The following is a 22,936-nucleotide window of genomic DNA, read 5'->3' on the forward strand; positions in this document are numbered from 1 at the left end:
ATACCTCCTTATTTCATGAATTTAGGACACAGGTGTTGAGTTGATAGTTGATGAACTAGTGAATCAATGGACAAAGTATAGTAATAACTCAGATTAATACAGCCTTGTTCTTACCTCAAAGATTTAGTGGGGTAAAACTAGCAACTGAAACATAGCCATGTAAGAGTACATTCTATTTCAAAACTACAGATCTCTTACATTACAAAGCAGAGAACCACAATATATTTAGAAGTTATAAGTAGAAAATTCACTCATGAGAAAGGAATTTTGATAGAGAACTTCTAGGTAAGTCTAAAGATTCAGAAGTATGCTGAATTACTTTATTAAAAGGGTATAGTAAATGATACATTAATACAAATCTCAGAGCTGAGGGAAAGGCAAGATGTAAATGTGATTAGGGATTTTACACATTGGCCATTCTGCTGGTGATGTGATTAAAGTAAAAAGATAATATCTAAAAATTTTGACAGAAAGAATTATTAATCCTGAAACTCATTTTAACCAATGAAGAGAAATTACTTGCTTACATGTGTGCCTTTCTTCATTTTTCTATCTTTTAAAGGGGACTTCATGTATGCAGAATTTAGTCACTCATCCTGGCATGCTATCTTCATTGATATGCATGGTTTTTGATTATTATTTCCCACCTAATTCTCACATTTCTAGTTTCAGTCATCTTCTCCTAGGCATACATCCTCTTATTTATGTATGTCCTTCCAAATTTTCTTTTCCCTTCAATAAAGTAATCTTAGACCCTTGACTCCTCTCTCTCACTCCCTGCATCCAATCAGCAACTCCTGAAATTTTATTTATTTTTTTAAGTTTTTATTTAAATTCCAGTTAGTTAACATACAATGTAATATTAGGTTCAGGCATAAAATATAATGATTCAGTACTTAAGTACAACACCCAGTGCTCATCACAAGGGCACTCCTTAATCCCCATCTCCTATTTAATTCATACCCTGCCCACCACCCCTCTGGAAACCATCAGTTTGTTCTCTATTGTTAAGGGTCTGTTCCTGGTTTGACTCTCTCTTTTTTTCCCCTTTGCTCATTTGTTTTTTGTTTCTTAAATTCCACATATGAGTGAAATCATACATTATTTGTCTTTCTCTGACTGACTTATTTCACTTAACATAATGCACTCTAGCTCCATCCGCATTGGTGCAAACGGCAAGATTTCATTCTTTTTATAGCTGAATAATATTCCATTGTGTGTGTGTACATATATATATATATATATGTACACACACACAACATCTTCTTTCTCCTTTCATTAGTTGATGGACACTTGGACTGTTTCCATAATTTGACTATTGTAGATAATGCTGTTACAAACATCAAGGTGCATGTATTGCTTTGAATTAATATTTTTGTATTCTTTGGCTAAATACCTAGTAGTGCAGTTGCTGGATCATAATGTAGTTGTATTTTTAACTTTTTGAGGAACCTCCTTACTGTTTTCCACAATGGCTGCACCAGTTTGCATTCCCACCAACACTGCAAAAGGATTCCCCTTTCTCTACATCTTCATCAACACCTGTTGTTTGTTGTGTTGGTGATTTTAGCCATTCTGACAGCTGTAAGGTGATATCTCATTGTAGTTTTGATTTGTATTTCCCTGATAATATTAATGTTTAGCATCTTTTTATGTGTCTGTTGGCTATCTGTAGGTCTTCTTTGCAAAAGTGTCTATTCATGTCTTCTGCCCATTTTTTTTCTTTTTTTTTTTTTGTCTTCTGCCCATTTTTTAATTGGATTATTCATTTTTATGGTGTTGAGTTTGATAAATTCTTTACATATTTTGGATTCTAACCCTTTATCAGATATGTCATTTGCAAATATCTTCTCCCATTCTGAAGGTTGCCTTTTAGTTTTGTTGATTGTTTCCTTTGTTGTGCAGAAGGTTTTTTTTGTTTTGTTTTGTTTCTATTTGGATGAAGTCCCAATAGTTTATTTTTGCTTTTGTTTCCCTTGCCTCAGGAGACATATCTAGTAGGAAGTTGCTAAGGCCAATGCCATAGAGGTTATAACCTGTGTTCTCTGCTAGGATTTTTATGGTTTCAGGTCTGACATTTAGGTCTTTCATCCATTTTGAATTTATTTTTGTGTTTGGTGTCAGAAAGTAGTCCAGTTTCATTCTTTTGCATGTTGTCCAGGTGTCCCAACACCATTTGTTGAAGAGACTGTCTTTTTCCCATTGGATATTCTTTCCTGCTTTGTCAAAGATTAATTGACCATGTAATTGTGGATCTATTTCTGGGTTTTCTATTCTGTTCTGTTGATCTATGTGTCCCTTTCTCTGCCAGTATCATACTGTTTTGATCTCTAGAACTTTGTAGTATAACTTGAATTCCGGAATGATGATGTCTCCAGCTTTGCTTTTCTTTTTCAGGTTGCTTTAGCTACTTGGAGTCTTTTGTGGTTCCATAAAAATTTTAGGATTGTTTGTTCTGGTTCTGTGAAAAATACTGTTGGTGTTTTGACAGGGATTGCATTAAATCTTATAGATTCCTTTGGATAGTATAGACATTCCAACTGTATGTGTTCTTCCAATCTATGAGTTTGGAATGTCTTTCCATTTCTTTGTGTCATCTTCCAATTCTTTCATCAGTGTTTTATAGTTTTCAGATAACAGGTCTTTCACCTCTTTGGTTAAATTTATTCGTAGGTATCTTATTGGTTTTGATGCAAGTGTAAATGGCATTGATTCCTTAATTTCTCTTTCTGCTGCTTCATTATTGGTGTATCAAAATGCAAGAGATTTCTGTATGTTGATTTGGTATTGTACTGAATTCGTGCATCAGTTCTAGCAGTTTTTTGGTAGAGTCTTTTGGGTTTTCTGTATAGAATATCATGTCATCTGCAAATAGTGACAGTTTGACTTCTTCCATGCCAGTTTGGATGCCTTTTATTTCTTTTTGTTCTCTGATTTCTGTGGCTAGGACTTACAGTACTATGTTAAATAACAGTGGATGATAATGGGTGTCCCTGTCTTGTTCCTAACAGTACAGTTTTTCCCCATGAAGGATGACATTATAACAATATCTGTTCTCCCAACCTATGACACTGGAATATCTTTTTCTTTGTTTGTGTCACCTTCAGTTTCTTTTAGAATATTCTTTCAGAATACCAGTCTTTCACCTGTTGGTTAGTTTTATGCCTAGATATTTTATTCTTTCTGGTGCAATTGTAAATGGGATTGTATTCTTAATTTATCTTTCTGTTGCTTCGTTATTAGTGTATAGAAATACAACAGATTTCTATATATTGATTTTGTATCCTGTGATTTTACTGAATTCAATTATCAATTCTAGTAGTTTTTGATAGAGACTTTAGGGTTTTCTCTATATAGTATCATATCATCTGCAAATAGGGAAAGTTTTACTTCTTCCTTATTGATTTGGATGCCTTTTATTTCTTTTTGTTGTCTTATTGCTATGGCTAGGACTTCCAGTACGATGTTGAAGAAAAGTGATGAGAATGGACATCTTTGTCTTACCTTAGGGGAAAAGCTCTCAGTTATTTACCACTGGGTATGATGTTCACTGTGAGTTTTTCATACATGGTCTTTATTATGTTGAAGTATGTTCTCTCTAAACCTACTTTGCTGAGAGGCTTTTTTTAAATGTTTTATTTATTTTTGAGAGAATGCAAGTGGGGGAAGGTCAGAGAGAGGGGTACAGAGGATCCAAAGTGGTTCTGCGCTAATAGCAGTGAGCCCAATGTGGAGCTTGAACTCACAAGCTGCAAGATCGTGACCTGAGCCAAAGTCAGACGCTCAACCAACTGAGCCACCCAGGTGCCCCTGCTGAGAATTTTTATCATGAATAGATGTTGTACTTTTTCAAATGCTTTTTCTGCATCCATTTAAATGATCATATAATCCTTACCCTTTCTTGTATTAACATGATGTATCATGTTGATTATTTGCAAATATTGAACACCCTTGCAATCCAGGAATAAATACCACATGATTTTGGTGCATGATTTTTTAAATGTATTGTTGGATTCAGTTTGCTAGTGATTTATTGAGAATTTTTGCATCCATGTTTATCATGTATATTGGCCTGTTTTCTCTTTTCTGGTGGAGTCTTTATCTGGTTTTGGTATTAGGGTTATCTGGCCTCATAGAATACATTTTTAAGTTTTCTTCCCTTTTTTGCATCTTTGGAATAGTTTGAGCAGAATACATATCAGAGAAAATCTTCAGAAATAATGACAATACAAGTAATAAAATGGTAATAAATATATATCTATCAATAACTACTTTGAATGTTACTGGACCACTACTCACTCCAATCATACAACATAGAATGTAATAATGGATAAAACAAAAACAAAAACAAAAAACAAGATTGATCTATATGTTGCCTACAAGACACTCATTTTAGACCTAAAAACACCTGCAGATTGAAAGTGAGGGTGTGAAGAATCATTTATAATGCAAATGTGTCTAAAGAAACCTGTAGTAACAATATTTGTATCAGATAAACTAGACTTTAAAGCAAAGACTGTAAAAAGAGACAAAGAAGAGTATTATATAATCATAAAGGGGCAATCCAACAAGAAGACACAACAATCATAAATACTTGTGTACCCAACATGGGAGGACCCAAATATATGAAACAATTAATAACAAACATAAAGGAACTGATTGATAATAACACAATACTAATAGGGGACTTTAACACCCCACTGACATCAATGGACAGATCATCTAAGCAGAAAAGAAACAAGAAAACAATGGCTTTGAATGACACACTGAACCAGATGGACTTACCAGATATATTCAGAACATTCCATCCTAATACAGCAGAATACACGTTCTTTTCAACTGCACATGGGAGACATTCCCCTGAATAGATCACATGTTAAGTCAGAAATCAGACCTCAGCAAGCATAAAAAGATACAAATCATACCATGCACTTTTTGTGATCACAACTTTGTGAAACTAGAAGTCAACCACAAGAAAAAATTTGGAAAGACCACAAATATTTGGAGGTTAAACAACATGCTACTAAACAATAAATGGGTCAACCAGAATATCAAAATAGAAATTAAAAAATACATGGAAACAAAAGAAAATGAAAATACACAATGGTCCAAAACCTTTGGAATGCAGCAAAAGCGGTCCTAAGAGGGATGTATGCAGCAATATAGACCTACCTCAAGAAGCAAGAAAAATCTCAGATAAATAATCTAACCTTACACCTAAATGAGCTAGAAAACAAACAACAAATGAAGCCTAAAGCCAGCAGAAGGAAGGTAATAATAAAGATCAGAGCAGACATAAATGATAGAAACTAAAAAAAAAATTTTTAAATAAAACAGATCAATGAAACCAGGCACCTGTTATTTGAAAAAATTAATAAAAGTGATAAACCTCTAGCCAGACTTATCAAAAAGAAAAGAGAAAGGACCCAAATAAATAAAGTCACAAATGAGATAGGAGAAATAACAACCAACACCACAGAAATACAAACAATTATAAGATAATATTGTGAACAACTGTATGCCAACAAATTGAACAACTTGGAACAAATGGATAAATTCCTAGAAGCATATAAACTACCAAAAGTAAAACGGGAAGAAATTGAAAAGATGAGCAAGATCAATATGTAACAAAGAAATTGAATCAGCAATCAAGAAAAAAATTCCTAACAAACAATAGTCCAGGGCCAGGTGGCTTCACAGGCAAATTCTACCAAATATTTAAAGAAGAGTTATTTTATTTTAATTTAATTAACTTAAATGCAAGTAGCTATATATGATTAGTGGCTGATCTTGTTAAACAGCACCGTTTTACAACATAAGTCAGTTCTTATCACTACTCTGGCTCAAAACTTCCAATGACTTACAATCTCACTCAGAATAATAAACCCACATTCTAACAGAGATATTATAAGGCCCCGGGGCCCTACATGTACTTATGTAATATGATTGCTAGCTACTGCTCTAATCTCTTTGATCTCATTGAGGTTGGGGAAAGAGTAAAGGGAATATCAAGAATGCTTTCCAGGTTTCAGACAATAGAACTAGGATGGTGTCATTTACTGATGTTAAAAAAACATATGTCCAGCAATATTCTTTGGAACATTCTCTGACATGAACACCTTCTATGAACCTGAGCACCTTTTATGAGCCTAACATAATGCTAAACTCCAGGTTTATTGCAGTAAACAAAGCAGCTGTTATTCTTGACCATGTGTAGTGTTTAGTGAGAAAGCACACAAAAAAATTTTTAAAGCCGAGTAAATAAATGTATATGTCATTAGGAGTTGTGATAAGTAATATAAGGAAAAAGAACATTTTCCACAAGTTATATGAGGGGGTAGAGGGATATGCTTTGAGTTGTGTTCAAGTATGGTCTCTGAAAAGGAAGCTTTTGAGCTGAGACCTGAAGATAAGAAGGCCATCCTACAAAGGTCAAGAAATATTCTGGAGGAATATCCAGTGCGTTAAGAAAGGAAAGACTTAGTGTGTCCAAAGGAATTGAAAGATCATGTTGTGAAATAGAGTAATAGAGCTATAAGGAAGATGTGTTCTGTGAGATAGGCGAGGTCATATTCTCATAAGAAATTTGTTCATGGGGGACAGAGAAAAAGCAATAATTGGAGGAGATTTAGGAAGCAACAAGTTTTTGTTGTTTTGTTCTATTTTAATGTAAATGAGAAAAATTGAATAGACAGAGAATCGATGGAGATTAGAAAAGGAAGTAATGGTTTCTATTTGTATGACATTAGGCAAATTACTAAACAATTTGGCAGAATTCCCAAGCCACTCAAGGCCAGGGATGGGCCATTAAGATGTAGTAACATTTCCTCCACTGGAGGGAAGGAGGGAAAGGAATAAGAAGAGAACAGTGTAGATACAAACAAATAGGTTTGTAGGGTTGGAGTCAGGATCTTGAGTAGTGTTGAAGGTATGGACTGAGGTCTTCTCTTTACTCAGTGAATAATAGGCCAGGTCATCCACTGAGGAACAGTTAGTTACCTGTTAGGAATTTGGGTTAAATGGGGAAGGTTTGAAATGGTTGTTTCATGGACTAGAAGAATACACCAACTAGAGAAGTATCAAATATTTATAGGTCAGGTTGTGTGACTTTCTTGCACTGTGATAAGATTCCTGGTGCAGGCAGGATTGAAGTTTTGCCAGGTGCAGGCAACAGAAGGAGTTTATTAAAAAGTAAACATGTGATCGATCACAAACTCTATGGCTAAGAAAATGAATTGAAGACAACTGATGTTGATATATGAGGAGAAAAGGGACAGTGGACTGGTAGTGGACTTACTAATCTTAATAGTGGGGGTAAATGGACAAAGCAAGTTACTAAGATCAGAAGTGTTGATTGAGAATAAGATGTTTGAATTAGAACTGTAAACCATGTAGTATCTTCAATTGATAGAGGAAAATGTCCAGGAGCTTGATAAAGACAGCAGCTTAAAAAGGGGAATGGTTGGAATTGGTTAGATGTAAAAAAGCATGGATATTTGTTTGTTTTGTTTTACCAGAAAGTGAAGGAGGAGGAGTGATTTGAAAGTAACACTGGAGAACAAAGAGAATACCAATCAAATCTTTCAAATGTTGAGGAAAGGTATATAAACTACAGCTTTATTTATTTGGGCTCAAGTGCCTGTTGCCTTTCAAGAGAAATACTCTTCGGAGGGTGGTGGGGCCGTGGCTTTTAGTAAGGTCTACAGCTGATGCTAGTTGCAAAGACTGTAGTATTGGTTCTAGCAGGTGATTTCTGCAGCAGTGTTTTCTGCATAAGAGAGTTGAGATGGGCTTAGCATCCAAGATATAATAAAGTGAAAAAGCAGATTTTAGTAATGGGATATACGGTATATAAAATTTTATACAGACAATCCCAAATTCTTTTCTAATACTAATTCAGGAGATGTCAATTTAGGTTCCAAAATTTTAATGATATGTGTTCAGAGAAGCTCACGAAAGGCTCAAAGTAAATTTCCTTCTAAGACCATTTTAGAAACTCATAATATATGTAGTATGTGAAAGGCTGTGAGAGAAATGTCAAAATTAAACAAATATGTACATAGTTCTTATAACCCTGCTTATATTTGTGTATTGGTAAAATATTCTTCACAATGAAAAACATTTTTATCAGCATACTTCTCAATATCCCACATTAGTTTCTCTCAGTAAGAGAAGGAAGGGCTGGTACAGAGAGATGTCAGAGAGGATATTCATCATAATGTTAACAGTGTTCACTTCTGGGTAGTGGATTTTGGTATTTTTCCTATTCTTTGTATGTTTTATGTCTTTGAATTTTTATGATGAACAAACATCATTTTTGTAATGGGGAGGTATTTCAAATAAGAGGGGAAAGCCTAATCACTTGGGAATAATATAGTGAAATCCATTTTTCATATTTCACACCAAACTATATTTCCAAAGATTAAAGATTTAAATATAGTAATTGAAATTATAGAAGTATAGGAAAAAAATAGAATGCCTTAAATTCTTGGAGTGGGAAAATGGCAAAAACTATATCTAGTGATCAGATCGAAGTACTATTCTCCATATGAAGGACTCAAGACTGTTTGGAGAAATGTTTGATTCACAGGAAAGACAAAGAGGGGTGCCTGTGTCAGTAGAGCATCTGACTCTTGATCTCATGGTCATGAGTTCAAGCCCCACATTGGGTGTGGAGCCTACTTTAAAAAAAGAAAAAAATGTTTTCAATTCAAAGGAAAGATAAGGAGACACCTGTAATTCTTTTTTATGTTTAGAAGTGCTTAAAGAATTATGAGGGCAGGGCAGGGCATGTCGAAAGGATACAGAAGCCAGCTCAAAGGAGTTCCCACTGGACAAATAGGTAAAATTTTGAGCATCAGAATAAATAACGATAGTAAATGGATTATAACCCATTTAATGAAGCAGGAAGCCATGAGTACATATTGATGCAAATAAATGAATGAATAAATAAGTTATTGAGGAAAAAGACATTTACATAACCACAGATTACCTTCTCACAAAATATTTATTGACTACAGAAGGGAAAGAATAATTATATGGTACAGAAGGCTGGCAGACATAACTTTAATCAAGTTAATGTCAGCAGTTATGGGGCAAATTGAAATCGTGTATCATCTGATAATATGCGTTGAGAATTCAGGAATGCTCCTGTGGTATTTCTACCAAACATACATAATTTAAATCTAATAATCATAAGGAAATAACAAACAAACCCAAAGTGGGAGCATTCTACCAGATACCTGGCCTGTAATCCTCAAAGCTGTCAAGACCGTCAGAGTCAAGAAAGTCTAAGGCACTTACAGATTGAAGAAGACTGAAAAGAGACATGATAAGTGAATGCAACATGTGAATTTCAACTGAGTCCTTTGCTATAAAGGATTATATTGGGACAAGTGGCAAAACTTGAATGGGCTCTGAGTGTCAGATGGTAGTAACAATTTCCAAATTATACCAATATCTTAAATCAGGTGGTTATATTATTGTTATGTAGAAGAATGTTTGTAGGAATCATAACCTAAATAATTAGGAAGTGACGGGTCATCAATGTCAGCAACTTATCCTCTAGTGGAGCAGGAAAATTTTTTTTTCTATGTTTGCAATTTTTCTATAAGTTTAAGATTGTTTCAAAATTTAAAAAACAAATGCATATATGTACATATATGTTAATATTTTTAGCAAATTTAGAGAATTTTTAAACTGCTAACAAGTTGAATATCCTAATACAAAATGGGGAAAAGATAACAATGGGATGTTCTTGAAAGAAGAAACAAAAATAGCTAATAAGCCTTACTAGTGATCAAAGAAATGTAAACAAAAACCATTTTTCAGCTATCAGATATTTAAAATGATAATACCCTGTGTTAAAGATGATGTGGTTATCACTCATGTTAACTATAGGAGTGTACATTGTTAAAACAATCCTAAGAAAGGATGTCAAAAGTTGGAGTGTACATTATCATTGTTGCCATCATCCCATTTCCCATTCTTAAAGAAATAATGATACAAGTTAACAAAGATGTGTGTACAAGAATTCTTACCATAATCTGTGTGTAATACTGAAAATCTGGAGATAACCTAAGAATTGTCAGTATAGATGGGTTGAATAAACTATGTTATATCCACCTAATGAAGTACCTTGCATGCAAAGTGAGAATAAAAACAAAGTGGGTTAGAAAAAATATAATATATGTAATATATGATATATGTATGTAGAAAGTATTCTGTAAAGATTTGCATCAACAGCCTAACAGTCATGATCTCTGAGTGTTTAAATTATGGGTGATTTTGCCTTTTTTTTTTTCTTTTTCTTTTTCTTTTTATAAACTTTGTGAGACAGCATAGTTTAGATAGGGGCCCTTTGGTTAGACAATCTGGATTTGAATCCTGAGTCATCCACTTACTAGCTATATGACATTGTACCAGTTACTTTACTACTCTGGGCTCACATTTCTTAGGCTTCAATCAGAATAATAATAATAGAAACTACTTCTTAGGATTGTTAAATGAGATAACAAAAATTTACCACTTAGCAAACACTGGCTAGCATAGTAAGGACTTAATGAATCTTGGCTTCCATCCTTGTTATTATTTCTGCTTTTATGTTTGAAATTTATTCTAATCAACATTTTTATTAATAGGCCAATCAATAAAGCTATTTCTCCTTTGGTAATGTAACTACTTAAGCAAATATTTTTAATCTGGACAGTCAGCTTTCTTTTCCCTATCATATTCTTTCTTTTGAGAAAACCACATTTGAAAATCAATTCCTCCTTGGGAAAAAGTCTGTGAATGGATAGTAGCCATATTTCTTGTGCCTCCTACACTACTTAGCTCACTCCTGAAAGTTTATTAAAAGACTTGACAACAGAATGCTTCTTGCTACTCACTTGGCAGTTGTAGGTGGTACTGTTGTAGTGGACCCATTCCTTCTTACTTCCTTAAGTGCATGCCTTGTTCCATCTCACCATCCCACCTGACTTTCATCCATCCTGTAAGTGGAGCATTACTATGGTATATTGACAACATGGGGATTGATAATAGCTAACAATTACTGAGAACTGATTTTCTCTCAGGTATTAACATATTACTTTTGTTATTTCATTTAATCCTTACAAAATGTCATGAAGTTTATAATATCACCATTTTGAATATGAGGAAATAGACACATCAGGCTTAATTAGTTTATTTCAAGTCATACAGGGACTCAATCTCAAGGGACTCCAAATAGCTAAAGCAATCTTGCAAAAGAACAAGGTTGGAGGTCTTATACTTCCTGACTTCAAAAAGTTTTACAAAGCTACAGTAATCAAAGCAGTGTGGTTTGGTACTGCCATAAAGGCAGATATTTAGGCCAATAGAATATAATAAAGGACCCAAAAGTAAACCCTGGCATACATCGTCAAACAATCATCAACCAGAGTGCTAAGACCATTTAAGGGGAAAGAGCAGTCTTCAAGAAATGGTATTGGGAAAACTGGATATCCACATGCAAAAGAATGAAGATGAACCCTTATCTTATACTCTATATAAAAATTAACACAAAATGGATTAAAGTCCTATCCCTAAGACCACACACTATACACGTTTTAAAAGAAAACAAAGGCGGAAATCTTCATGACATTGTATTTGACAGTTATTTCTTGGATGTAACACCAAAAGCACAGGCAAAAAAAAAAAAAAAAATAGACAAATGGGACTACTTCAAACTTAAACACTTCTGTGCATCCAAAGACACAATCACCTCAGCAAAAGGGCAGCCTAAGTAATGGGAGAAAATCTTTTATCTGATAAGGAATTAATATGCAGAATATATAAAGAACTACAACTCAACAACAAATCGCCTGATTAGAATCTGGGCAAAGGACTTGAACAGACATTTCTCCAAAGATAAATACAAATGGCTAACACAGTCTCACCCTCCACAATGACTTTTTTATACTTTCTCTTTTTTTATACAAGCCTGTAATATGCTTACCAGTCTTTATTCTTAGCTTATGACCTATCACTGAGAAAACAGATACAACCAGCAGAGACATCTATTACTACATTTGCCACCCATCAGCATCTGTACCAACAGAATACTCTCTTTCCCCACGTTACCATAGGTGAACTACTCATTAAACTTTTTTTTTTTAAGCAAACTCTATACCCAATGTGGAGCTTAAACTCACAACCCTGAGATTAAGAGATACAGTACCGACTGAGCCAGCCAGGCACCCCAATAAGTGAACTATTTAACACCTATACTAAAGGCCTATTGAAGTTTGAGGTCATGAATTTACAGTGAGACCAATCCACTTAGATGGGGCCATTTCTCCCACCACTTTTAGCTGTAATGAGGCAAATGTGGAGTGGGCAGAGAGTTAAATTTAGCCTAATAGTTTTGCTGAGCAAGTGAGACAAAGCAAGAAAAGAACAAGGAAATGGGGACAAGGATTGATCATGGATCAAGATGGTTAAATAGTTGAAAGAGTGTATCAAGGGGAGTGAGTGATGAGGTGGTAGGCAATGGTATGGAGGTTTCAGTGTGGTCAAAAGATTACATATGGACTCTAGGGAAGATAGGAAGTGGTGGTTGTGGAGAGGAGAGAGCACGAACTGAGATTAAATAGGTATAGCAGTTATTGATAATGGCAAGGTCTAAGGTATGATCATAAGAGTGAGCACCATCGGGGCACCTGTGTGGCTCAGTCGTTTGAGTGTCTGACTCTTGATCTCAGCTCAAGTGTTGATTTCAGGGTCATGAGTTCAAACAGAACCCCTGCTTGCTCACAGACCTCATCCCCTAGGATGTCACTCTAGCAATTCTTCCATCTCTCTCCTGTACCATTAACTTTTCCTTTCTACTGGATGCATTCTATAATATATAAACATACTCTTACCTCTTCCTTTTAAGAAAATAAAAACATCTCCCATCCCACTTCCTCTGCCAGCTACTATTCTATTTTTCTGCACCAGAACTCCTTGAGTTTTCTAATATTTGGTATCTCCAATTCCTTCCCTTACATTTTCACTTAAAACCACTCCAATTAGGCTTACACCAACATCATTCCAGTAAAGCTGTTATAACAGTTCAAGCCCTGTGTTGGACTCTGCTCTAGGCATGAAGCCTACTTAAAAACAAACAAACAAAAAAAAGAGTGAGCACCATAGGTAGGATGGAGATAAGATAATTGGGAGAGAAGTGATCAAGAAACTGAAAGGCCAGCATGTTCGAAAGATAATTAATGACCCAGAGTTGGAGAGATGACAGAAACAATGATGGGTAGTAGGAGACATAATCTAATGACTTATTTACATTAGTAAGTAAAGGAAATCAGAGTAATGTTGAACTGAATTATTTTTCATGAAACACCATAACCTCTCTCAACTAGAGATAGTATCTCTATCTGACAGTGGATTATTTGGCCTGTGCATGCAATTCTTGCATCCTCATGTTCTTAGTATTTTCCCAGCTATGACTCAGAGGTCTGTGCTAGTCATTTCTCTCCTTGCATTTCTAGCCTGTATATGTTCTACTCTTAGTTAAGTATTCATGGTGAAGAGAATCAAACTCAGTGTTGTTAGGTTGAAAAGCATCAGAAAAGGAAAATCAGTGACAGTCTTCAGGGTAGTAGTAATGGAATTTTTAACTTGAAAATTAGTTGTGAATAGACTTCACAGTCTAGATAGTCACATGCAAATTATATGCTAATATAACTTTAGCTCAGCAAACCATTTTACACAATTAGTTGAGACATTTGATATTGCACCTACTGCCCTGTGAGTATATCTTACTGTTTGTCATAAATGAATATTTGAAATATATGTATAAATAGAATTTTGGTAATACAAGTCATATTTTCTGAATGATTTGCATAATAATATCAAAAATCTTCACTTTAATCCTAATTGGGAGTGATAACAGTTTTTCTTCCTAAGTGTTTCTTTCAAGTGGCTAAATCAATATTTAAATGCACCAGAAGTTGTTATTTTTTAAAATCCAGCAATTAAGCATTTTAATGAGAAAAATCAGTCTTAAGAAAAAGAAAAATCATTCTTGAGCCATTAATTTTAAATTAGGAAGGACAAGAGAAATTATCTAGTACAACTCTGTCATATGAGAAAATTTTGAGGCCCAGAACAGAAAAATTAAATACTTTGCCTCATTATCACCCATTTAGCTATAATTGCTGATATAGACCTAGAACTCAGATCTTGATATGTATTCCATATATACATAATTTTATTGTTATAATCTATCTTTTCACAAATAAAATCTTGTCTTTTGTTATCCAAGCTTTTTTGTTGTTGTTACATTTATTCTTTGATTACATTGAGACTTTTGTAAGTATTGCTTTGTTCATTGTTTGAGAAACTGTAAGGTACTTAACTGCTCTTTATTATCTGCTTGATTTCTTTTCTAGATATACTACATCTATACCTACACCTAGCTATATTACAGCAGATTGTTTTTATCTTTCTTAATGAGATTGACAAAATTACTTTTCATGGAAAAACCATTACCATTTGTTGATAGAAATTGAAGTTCTCTGGTACAAATGTCTATCAGACCTCTTGCTGAAAATTGGGGCAGGGGAAGAAGTGATAGGTACAAAAGCCTCATTTTTTCCTATCAATTTAAAAAAGATGTAGAACTTGGTTATCAAAATATAGATTTACATTTTGTGTCATTGGACCCTTTTTATACATGTTTAATATTAATATAAGAAACAAACTATAAAAAACATGGTAATTAAAGCACGTATATGGAACAATTTTATTTTTTTAACTGAAAAAAATTATAAATGCTTGGTATTTTAAAGATAAAAATTAAAGTTCTAATAATTGTTTTTATATTCTTTATATGTTATAGTTTTAAAGAGAAATTGTGGTATCAAGTTAGATCATTTTACCATAAAAGTTGTTGAAAATTAAGAAAATTAGCTAAAATAATACACATGATTTGAAATGTGCTGTCTTTGGGACATGTTTTAAATACTTTGATAAGCTAACCTTTGTTAAATGCCTGGAAACATTAATAAGGAGGACAGGGATATATTTGTAACTAGATTTCCTTCTGCCAACTCTTGGTTTATAAGTTACTCTACTGCTAAAAAGCAACAAAAAAAGACAATAGCCTCAAAATTAAAGGGGTTTAACTTAAAAAAAATTTTAGATGACAATAGAAGATATTTTTATCAGTAAAAAAGATTATTATAAGTATTGCTGACAAGGAAATGTATCTCATGGAGATTAATAATACTTAGTAATATTTTAATATCAATACCATATAAACTAGTTCAATTTTAAATGCTATAACCCATGCATCGTAAATGAATATTACCAATTTATATACCTAAATGTATTGTCTTGTTCCCATTTAATTTTGTTATCAGAGCATTTATTGTCCTAGAAATCTAATTAGTTTGGGGAAATTTATTGCTTGTAAAGTTCTGAGCATTGTTGGTGATTGGATTGTTTTATGTTAGTGATAAATAAGGAAAGAGCTTAAGATATATTGGCTGTATGTCTTTGTTTTTGTTCAGATATCAAATCTCTCCACCACTTTTGAAGAGAATCTTAGCTTTACTATGGTTGCTATCAGAATGGGAGAAAAAGAAATAAATAATTGATTGTATTGGTTGAATAGTGGCAACAAAAAACTAAGAAGTAATTTATGTATGTGGTGTTTTCTAAAGTACCTCACATAGTAAATTTACTACCATGCGCTTAAGACAAATTTTCTTATTGAACAATTTGGGGTAGAAGGAAAAATGTTTAAGAAACTTTTTGTAATATATGAAATAATAATGGTCTTGGGTAGATTCATTATTGGTGGATTAGAATGAACTGGCTATATTCTTGATCCACCCTCCTTTAACCCATATTGACATTCATCAAATGGTTGGCTGAAATTCATTTCATAATCTGGGACCTTGGAACAGAGTTTACCCCTTGTGCAAATCTAATTGACCCAGATAGGAATTGAATATGCAGGAATTCAAACAGCAGCACTGTATTCTGAAAGTCGAGCTACCCAGGACAAATATGTTACTTATTTATTCATATATATTTATGTATTTATATATATATAAACATCCATATATTTATGAAATAGCCGCATCACTGTCTTTACGGAATTTCATTTTTCATAGACACATTTATAGACTCATGAAACTGGAAAAATGTGACCATGTGATCCAATGTATCTTCATTCAAAATGGAGATATATGAGAAATAACCATACTGCCAAAGCCTTCAACTGGAGCCATATTTGTTTTGTATATAACAGCATTCTTTTTTTTAATAATCTTTTTTAATGTTTATTTATATTTGAGAGATAGAGACAGTGTGAAGGGGGGAGGACAGAGAAAGAGGGAAACAGAATCTGAAACAAGCTCCAGCCTCTGAGCCGTCAGCGCAGAGACCGATGTGGCTCACACTCATGAACTGCAAGATCATGACCTGAGCCAAAGTCAGACACTTAACCAACTGAGCCACCCAGGCGACCTGCATATAACAGCATTCTTTTCTCTTGGTTTTCTTTCTTTCTTTTCTTTCTTTCTTTCTTTTTCTTTCTTTCTTTCTTTCTTTCTCTTTTGTTAGTTGCTTTGGGGCTAGATGTTGCTGTTCAATAAAATATTTGCAGAGATGTGCATATATTTTTATTGAACAACCTACCATTGATTTTGCACACTAAGTAATCTGCTACTTTTCCTAACTTCTTATGTTCTTTATTGTTGCATGTGTGCTTCAAATTATATTTCATTTTTTCTTTAGGTCATTTATTCTGCATATGTGATTGCTTTACTTAGGATCATGGTAGAGCAAATACTTTTGTATTTTTAAGGTCACCCACAGCTTTTACAGCATTAGTTACTGAAATGTCTATGAAATAGCTATGTTCCAGATCCTCATTATCATGACTTTTAATGTTCAGCCATAGCACACAGGTTGTCCGTTATCAAGAATATTAAATTCAGACAATGTTAAACCAGATTTTTTTCATTGTAACTATATTTTCTTTGAGGTGTTTTATAACGTTTGTAAAAAAAAGTTTTAAGTAAGCTCTGTGCCTAACGTGAGGCTTGAACACACAACCCCAAGATCATGAGTCTTATGCTGTACCAACTAAGCCTACTAGGCTCCCCATTTTTCTAAAATATTTTAAAACAGTAACATTAATGCTAATATTCATGTGAAAGATAATGTCTTCTTAAATTTATACATTTATTTTATTGATTTCGTTTTACAAAGTAGAAATTACATTCATCTTCATATGTCTTAAAAGATCAAATTTTTAAATTACTATTATTTTAGCAGTTTGTTCTAAGAAAATTAAAACTTTTCTGGAAGATGAGCTCAGGTGATCAGGACATTGATTCAGGTGTACTTAGCATAGCAGTTCATTAACTATGTGTTAATTACCCATGATTACTCCTGAAAAGCTATAGTGGCTTCATCTTTTAGGTTGCTTCATTAAATCATTAATTTTCTTGGAGGTAACTAAGCTTGACATAATTAAGACATCTCAGTCTCCACAGATTTTTATTTTCCCATGATGTCAAGAACACCGAGCTGGTTAATATAAGGCATTGTAACGTATTCCCTGGATGTACTGACTTTATATTTTTAAATTATTTATACTATTTGAGTTAATTTTATATTATATTTTAGTAGTCTCATAAATTTTAATTACTTCCTCCATGTTGTAGCTTAGATTTTGAATTGTATGTGTAATATGTCCATTTCTGTATTTGAACCACTTCTTACCAACAGTTCTTTGACCCATGGCTACATAAAGCTGCTTCAGTTTATCCAGAACATCATATATGAGGAAGGATTTGATGGATCCAATCCCCAGGTATTGAGTACCTTCAAAGTTTTTTATAATCATCTATGTAATGTTGTTTTTAAACTCTCTAGGGGTAACCCAGAAGGTTTTAGAATAATTAACAGTGAACAAGCTGTTTCCAAGCACAGAAGATGTAAATAAGCAGGGCACAGGCAGCCTTTGTTTGATTTTTGATGTGTAGAGTTTTAGCTAAGTTCTCAGTGGATGCACAAAAGACATATACATACATTGTCAACATAAATTATTTTTAAATATATATTTGTGGCACCTGGAATAACTAAGCTGCTGCATTTTGAAAATTACTCCTAAATCTGCAAGACGTGTACTTTTGTATCTAAATTTTTTTTAAGTTAATTTAGTTTGAGAAAGAGAGAGAGAGAGGGGAGACTGAGCAGGGGAGGGGCAGAGAAGGAGAGAGAGAGTCCCAAGTATGTTCTATGCTGTCAGTACAGAGCCCAACACAGGACTCAATCCCATGCGCCACGAGATCATGACCTGAGCTGAAACCAAGAGTCAGATGCTTAACTAACTGAGTCACCCAGATGCCCCTCTTATCAAAATTTTTTATATTTCTGTCATTCAGTCCTTAATTGAATAACCCGGTGAGTAAGAATTAATTATTTTAAGATTTTATTTCTTGTTATATCATGCTTTAGGTTATTTCACTGAATAAAAACTGCATTTTTTATTTGCTATATTAAAATATTTTATAACTTAATTATTTCTCTGTAGCTCTGTTTTTAAGAACGCAAGTTTTTAAATTCCCACTATTAAAGATTCCAAATTCCCACTATTAAAGATGTTCTGGTTAGTTTAACTTGAACAAAATGAGAGAAATTTTATTTCCAGTTATAATGCCATTTAGAAATCTTTCTCGGTGATTTTAATTGCTAAAGCTGCTAAAGATTTTCAGTTCATGTATATTATTTCAGCAGAAGTATTTCCAGAGCACCATTATTTTTATTGAAGAAAGTAAAGAATCCAGAAGTCTTATTTTTGGCATTATCAACTACATTTGCTCTTAATCCATAATTTTTTAAGTATTCTTATAAACTTTACTGCTATATTTAATGTTTTTTCCACAGCAATGTTAATAAATTTTAAATTTGTTTTGATCATCAGTTTAATACAAAGTTGAAAATACTATACGTGTGGTGAAGTATATACATTTTATTTATAGATAGCTTTTCACGTGTGTTACAGTTTTTGTGATGGTCCTTGGTTTTTAATACAGTTTTATTTTGTTCATTGTTGCTCCGTTTTTGGTCCTAGCTAAGATTTATGGGCACTATGTCCTCCCTTTGGTGGCATTGTCCGTCTGGAGAGGTAAATTGGTCCCTGACAGACACCTCTCCCTATGTGCTGTGGTTACTATGGAAACAGACATGTCATAACAGTTCCTATGATACAGTGTGCAGAGCTCTTGTTCTTGCAGGATGATGACACATCTTCTAAGAGCAAGAAATTTTATAAAATACAAAAAATCAAAGGCAATTACAAAGATACACACATACTTGCTTGTATATGTATATACATATGTACACATATTTAGATATATGTACACACACCTATCCATCCAAAGGACCCTTGATAAGTAAGCTATTATTGGAATGGAATGAAATGTTTGTTTTCTTAGTTGTTTATTTGAGTATTAAAAATGCCACCATTTCCAATAAATAGTATTTTATTTGATGAAAGCTGATAAACTGAACTGGTTTGTCTCTGAACCAGAAGTTCTACAACTATTGACTTTTATAAAGGTTAAAAGGGTTGAGGTAAGCATTTATATGCTGAATACCAAGAACGCTGAAAAAGTTTACAACATACCGATAAGTTATAAAATATATTTCCAATTTTATTGGAATTAAAATATATCTACTAAATTTCCATATTGTTACATTTTAGAGTGTATCATTTGCTAAATTACCTCAACTATATTTCTGTCTCAGAAACTTTAGATGAGTTCAAGAAGCCACAAAAATTCATCTATCGAGCACTGCTTCAAAAAATCTTATTCCTGAGTCAAAATAATGTTCTGATACTGAAATAAATTCTTTTTAAAAGGAAATTTTCATCTTACTTTCTGTATCACTACATTTTCAAATAAACTTACATTTTCAAATAAATTAACTTAATTTGAGATAGGCTATAAGGAATTGAGTATTATAGAATACTGTATAATAACTTTGTAGTAAGTAAAGTAGCTCATCTGCAAAGATATTTGGAGTGGAGATGTTTACAAATTGCTGTCATAATTTCATTTAAGTTATGATTTTTAAATATCTAAGAAATATACAATAAAAATGAAGTTTGAAAATTGATTTCACTTAGATATCCAGATTAAATATTTTAGATGTTCTCATTGGAATGAATTTAATATTTATTATTCATCTTTCAACAAAAGTTTATTTTTTAGTTTGATTAGACCTCAATAAATTATATTAAAAATTTTTTGATTATGCCTCACAGTGTGCCCCATTATTATATGGCATAGCAAAGGAATTATATGCCTGAAATTACACAGGAAATTTGTAAATCAGCCTTTGCTTTTGCACTTACTATTATATTTTTAAAAATATAAATGTATTCCCAAGTCACCTAGGTGGCTCAGTTGGTTGAATGCCCAACTTCAGCTCAGGTCATGATCTTGTGGTTCGGGAGTTCGAGCCCTGCGTCAGGTTTTGTGCTGACAGCTCAGAGCCTGGAGCCTGCTTTGGATTCTGTGTCTCCCTGTCTCTCTGCCCCTCCCTGACACTCTGTCTCTCTCTATCTCTCTATCAAAAATAAATAAACATTAAAAAAATTTTTTTAAATATATAAATGTATTCCCTATGTTGAAGTATCATGCTCAAATATGTTCTGATGTGGTGAGTACCTACCTCACTTAAATATCTTTTTCATTCTTTGGCTTAATAGTGTCATTCTTTATACACACACACACACACACACACGTGTGTGTGTGTATATACACGTATATATGTATGTGTGTATGTGTATCAGCATATCTGTCATAGTCACTAAACTTCTACAGTTCTCCTGCTTCTGCACCTATCATCATTTTTGTTATAAACTTTTAGCAGATGCTTTTTGATACAATAGTTGGTAATGGTGACTGGGTTAAAATACAGCTGACCTTTAGTTTCTGAAATATTGGTAGGGAAAACCGTATAATGCTGCTCTCCTACCTTCAGATTTTGTTTTAATACCTAGATTTTGGGGGCAGGTTTGTCTCTCCATTTTTCTAGATTGCTCTTTCTGTTGCAAATCTAATTTAAGCTACAGTTCAAGAGAAAACAAGTTTGGGATGACAAAATGAAGCTTAATCTTGCCATTTGACTTAAATTCTGAGTTTCTAAGTAATACAGTAAAAGGGTAACCTACAATTTCACAGATATCTTACACAAATTCATCAAAATCCATTTGGACTTCCAATACATACATGCCCTGGTACATATTATTACTTCATTTCATTCAAGTAATGCAGAAATAAAAAAAGAAAGCAATTTTTATGGACTGCCAATGATCATAATATATATCTTAAGGGTTGCCTATCATAACCTTAATACAACCAGAAAAGAAAACTGGACTAGCTGCCTTGATAGTATCATCACGTTTCAGGTTTTTGGAGTCAGGAATAATTTTTCAAATGTGCTTAAACTAAATTCCTTTTTCTGTAATCACATTTTAATAGCTTTATCCAGGCCCTTTATATATTATGTCCCTTTATATATTTTAAAGGATTGTGTGATCTCATAGAACAATTTTTTATTGTAGAGATGAGAGAACTAATGCCTAAGTAGTGTTGTGTCTTGCTCAGAATCACATCTTAGTTGCACAGTCCAGACTGTGAATCTGTCTATCTTACCCATATTACTGATTACTGTCCCCTTCTGTTTTTCCTCTTCTAACTTTTCAGTGTTTTATTCATTTCCCTACTTTCCTTTGTTAATAAATTCTCAAAAATACACAAACTCAACTTTCATGTGTAGTATCAGAGAGATAGTAGTTGATTAATACATTTTATTAGTTAAATAAATTTTATTCATTTGTTATAACAGTAACAAGCAATATGTTGTAGGATCTGACTTAATCAAAAAACACACTCAAATGACACATGTTCCAAATTTTTGATTTAAGGGAGAAAATGTATTTTCCCCATTAGAATTGTAATGATAAGTTTCCAATTATCTCCATGCACCAGGTTTTGCTAATGTCTCCTTCCTTTGCCCAGAAATTTTGCCAGCTTGCTAAAGAAAGCATTTATAGGGGTGCCTGGGTGGCTCAGTTGGTTGAGGTTCCAACTTGGGCTGAGGTCATGATCTCATGGCTTGGCTTATGAGTTCGAGCCCTCATTGGGCTCTGTGCTGACAGCTCAGAGCTTGGAGCCTGCTTTGGATTCTGTGTCTCCCTCTCTCTCTGCCCCTCCCCCACTCGTGCTCTGTCTCTCTCTTTCAAAAAACAAATAAAACATTTTAAAAAATTTAAAAAAAATTTAAATACAAAATAAAGAAAGCATTTATAAAACATTTGTTTGGTTAGGATAACACAAACAGTAGAATCTGTTATAAATACATCTCCGGCAAATGCTTATTGATAATCAGTGTAGGTTTTGTTTAATAGTTTTTAAATGCTCTTTTCCCAAGAAATATCAGTCATCATTATGACCTTAATATCAGTAGTCTTGAGTTCCAAATGTTCATTTGTTCAGTTTTGATAAGTATTGAACTGAATTATTTTGTAAAAATAGCTTCAAGAAGAATAAGTAAAAGCAAATATAAGGTATAAAAGCAAAACACACATTTTTAAACTTCTTTCAAACAAAATATCAGGCATTGGACATAATAGCACTAAATGAAAAATACTGAGCAAGTTATAGTTTATTGAAAGACTTGTAGAATTTTATAATACTAATAATGGTTTCTAAGTATTCTAGTTTAGATGTTCTTTATTGCTAACTGATTTTTTTATGTATTATTTCAGCTGTCGCAAACATAGTTCGTAAAGTGGTCACTTAAAATCTAGAAACTTGAGGCTTTTGATACTCTTCAAATTTTCCAAAAGTGAGAAAAAAACAGCTATTTTTTAATACTCTTGCAA

The 22,936-nt window shown here is 33.2% G+C and overlaps 1 protein-coding gene across 2 annotated transcripts in view; it reads left to right on the top strand.

Annotated features, from left to right (window-relative positions):
• The window catches only part of ELP4 (elongator acetyltransferase complex subunit 4), a 242,706-nt gene that overhangs the window by 68,478 nt on the left and 151,292 nt on the right, over positions 1 to 22,936 (top strand). Inside the window, exon 6 of one of the 2 annotated variants that reach the window (XM_042903923.1) lies at positions 17,764 to 17,851. In XM_042903923.1, coding sequence (XP_042759857.1) covers positions 17,764 to 17,851 — 88 coding nt within the window. The remainder of the gene's footprint in view (positions 1 to 17,763; positions 17,852 to 22,936) is intronic. The other variant, XM_042903924.1, reaches the window with a different exon arrangement.

Source organism: Panthera leo, chromosome D1, assembly GCF_018350215.1.
Source record: "Panthera leo isolate Ple1 chromosome D1, P.leo_Ple1_pat1.1, whole genome shotgun sequence".
In the NCBI taxonomy this organism is placed as follows: domain Eukaryota; kingdom Metazoa; phylum Chordata; class Mammalia; order Carnivora; family Felidae; genus Panthera; species Panthera leo.